This window comes from Pygoscelis adeliae, unplaced genomic scaffold (genome assembly GCF_000699105.1).
Source record: "Pygoscelis adeliae isolate BGI_AS28 unplaced genomic scaffold, ASM69910v1 Scaffold36, whole genome shotgun sequence".
Lineage (NCBI taxonomy): Eukaryota > Metazoa > Chordata > Aves > Sphenisciformes > Spheniscidae > Pygoscelis > Pygoscelis adeliae.
In genome coordinates, this window is record NW_008824934.1 from 2,335,076 (window position 1) to 2,338,058 (window position 2,983).

At 45.7% G+C, this 2,983-nt stretch overlaps 1 protein-coding gene across 1 annotated transcript in view; it reads right to left on the reverse strand.

Annotated features, from left to right (window-relative positions):
* The window catches only part of SAMD11 (sterile alpha motif domain containing 11), a 127,111-nt gene extending 124,411 nt beyond the window's left edge, over window positions 1-2,700 (reverse strand). Inside the window, exon 1 of the mRNA XM_009325269.1 lies at window positions 2,629-2,700. Within this exon, the coding sequence (XP_009323544.1) occupies window positions 2,629-2,700 (72 nt within the window). The remainder of the gene's footprint in view (window positions 1-2,628) is intronic.
* Window positions 2,701-2,983: the final 283 nt, after the last annotated feature.

Here is a 2,983-nt window from a genome sequence, read left to right on the forward strand (position 1 = left end):
GGAATCGGGGGCGGCCCGCCTGCCGGGCTCGGTTTTATTGCGGGGAGCCGGACCAGCCGGTAAGGAATCAGGCACGGGGGGTTCGTGCAAGGCTCAGCTCTGGTTCCTCAGACGCGTTTTCCAACCCGGCTCTGCGGCACGATGCAATTTCCTTTCCAGATCAACCCCTCCTCTCCCCAGCCCCGAAAGAGACCCAGACCGGGCCTCAGAACAATCGCTGCCGTTGATTACAGCCCCTGACATTACCAGTCTGACTGGACAAGGGTGGCAGGGCTGGATAAATTGGATGTAACCCTTCCCGAAGGAAGAGCTGGGCCGGGTCCTTGGAGGGCTTCCTTTTCTGCCTGCAGTTAGCAGATGGGGGGAGATGCAGATGCCTACAAGCAGCTGGCTTGCCCCGTCACAAAGGCAACGCTTGAGTTTTTCTGGCCTATTCCCGCTGTCCAAGGACTGATTTCGGATCAGTAGAACCAGCTGGTGACAGAATCAGCTCCCCATCTCCATACCCGCCCTGTGATAACACAGAGGCACAAGGACCCAGGCATTGCAAGTCTCTACTTACCTACACTGTAAAATATAAAGCATTTCTACATTTGAGGAGATACAGCCCTTTGATCTCAGTGGTGCTTAAATCGGTGGTCACTAAATGGGGAAAGATAAACTGTGCCCGATTTTTAATCCTTCTTGTGTAACTGTTTTGAATGTGTAGTGCATGTAGCTATGGCAAGGCACTACCAAAAGATTTCAGGTTCAAAATGTGAAATTGTCATTTGGTCAGGTATATGTTCTAATTACAGCGCAGAAAATGCAGTAAGCACCGAGAAACAGAGTTCTGATAAAAGCTCTCATTGGGGTTTGTCCTCGCTGCGCAAATTCTGACATCAAAACCCCCTCTAACTAATTCATACAGCTGGGGAAGCGGTAGGAGGCAAGTCCAGAAGGATTTATTTCTCCTTTCCCGAAACTATACCAACCTCTCTTTTCCTCTATCTGAACTTCTCAAATTCAGTTCTATTTTAAAAGACACTTGTTTCACGCAGAGCTGCCTTCCCATCTGTAAATACATGGTATCCCTGCGCAACTGTTAAAAATGTTGCTGCTAGGAAAGTGCAACGTGTCATTTTGGCCACCACCTAATGCAACCTAGTACCCAGAAAGTGACCAGTAGCGTCACCTGGCCAGACACCTCTCGATACCACCAGCAACTGTGGCTTATCACTGTGGTCTGCAGATCACTGCTTGTTGGCCTCTGATCCGCGTGATTGGTAACTAAAGCACATGCAAAACTCAAAACTGGAGAAAGCTTATTACACATCTCACTTTGCCCCGTAAACTCAGAGGAACTACGTGAGTCCGTCGGAAACGCCAGGTTTCAGTCTATCCGGTTTGCTGGGTTTAAAATACCACGGCTATGCTGCAATATAACTAGTACTCGTAAGCTCGATGGGCAGTTATTGCTTTGGTATGGACGGCTGCTACACAAAACAGACGCAAGAGACTCGCATCGCAGAGATGGTATCTTCACCTTAATTTATGTAACTATTGATTATTGCTCTAAGCCCCTTCCCGTGTGAATGTGTGTATTTGTATACATAAGCACGCATGCACATATATACTATGCAGAAATAAGTTAAATTCACAATTCTGTCTGTCGTGCAGAATCATAAAGATACTGCATGTGAAAAGAGATTGTCCATTTGATCTCAAAGAAACAATAAAAGAAAAAATGGTTGATTTCAGTGGATAAAAGTAGGTAAATTTCCAGCTGCATCTGTTTCCGCAGTGCTACTGACAATGTTTTAAGTCATGGTGTTTTTTTCAGACCAAGACCCGCTTTAGTTCCACAAACCAACAGCTTTGCCGTCCCATTTAGATGTTATTGTATTTTATGGTTATTTTTACACATGATGAACTGGTTTTAATGCCTTAGTTTACTGTGATTTCAGTAGCTTTTTATTTATAGCATCAACATCTTTTTCATGAAACTGTTGATGTCATGTAGAGATTTTGAAAGTCTCAGGATAAAGACAGACAGCAGAAAACACAAGGAATTGAAAAGTTGGGAAAGACAGATCTGTAAAAGCAATAACTGTGATCTATGACGTGAATGTTGTAAAAGTTGTAAGTCTTTTAAGATGAGCTTGTTCCTCCTTCAGCTTATCTAAAAAAATTCACTCATGGTTTGTAAACCGTGGCTGCTCTGACTCTAACACGTGGGTGCAATTACAATTCCCTTTTGCTTTATTTAGCCATTTTACTCCTCTGCACAATACACAAAAAGGAAGGGGTGAGAACAGGGAAGAGGCTGCTGAATGATTTGCCATTTGCGTATAGACAGCTCCCCCTGAAAACCATACAATCACACTGTGTGTTGCATCCTTTAGGTCGAACACTGCTCTCTTCCCATCTGCTCTCTTTGCAAACTCCTCTTCTGCTAGCCTTTAACTAGACTGCAGGTACACTCGCAGTGCAAGCAGTGCTCAGGCAAAGACTCAATGACTGACAGTTCCTAGCCCTCAGAGATCACGGTTTCATGATCACAGAAGCAAAGGGATTTTTTTTAAGGGAAGGAGGCGGAGGAGAGGGGAGATGTCTTAACTAAAGCACATAGTTTAACAATAATCTTACCACTGGAGACGAAATTCGACACCCAGGGCAATCACAGATTGGAGGATGTACCTGTAAGATTCCTTTGGACATAAGAGTCTTCAAACTTTTCCCTGGATGCAGAAGAGAAGAAAAAGAAGAAGAAGAAGGATCAGCACCTTTATAAAAGGAATGTATTTAGGGAAGCGGGGGGGGGGGAAGCACGCGTCTCCTTCCATACAAACACCCCTCCCCTTGCCTGCCTGCCTACCAGCACCCCTCCCCCCCTCCACCTACCCCTTCATCGAACTTTCTCCCCTACAGATAACCGTGGAAAGGAGCACGGCGCAACCCTCGTTAGCCCCTGCCTAACCTTGGTACCAACGCTCCCGCAGCC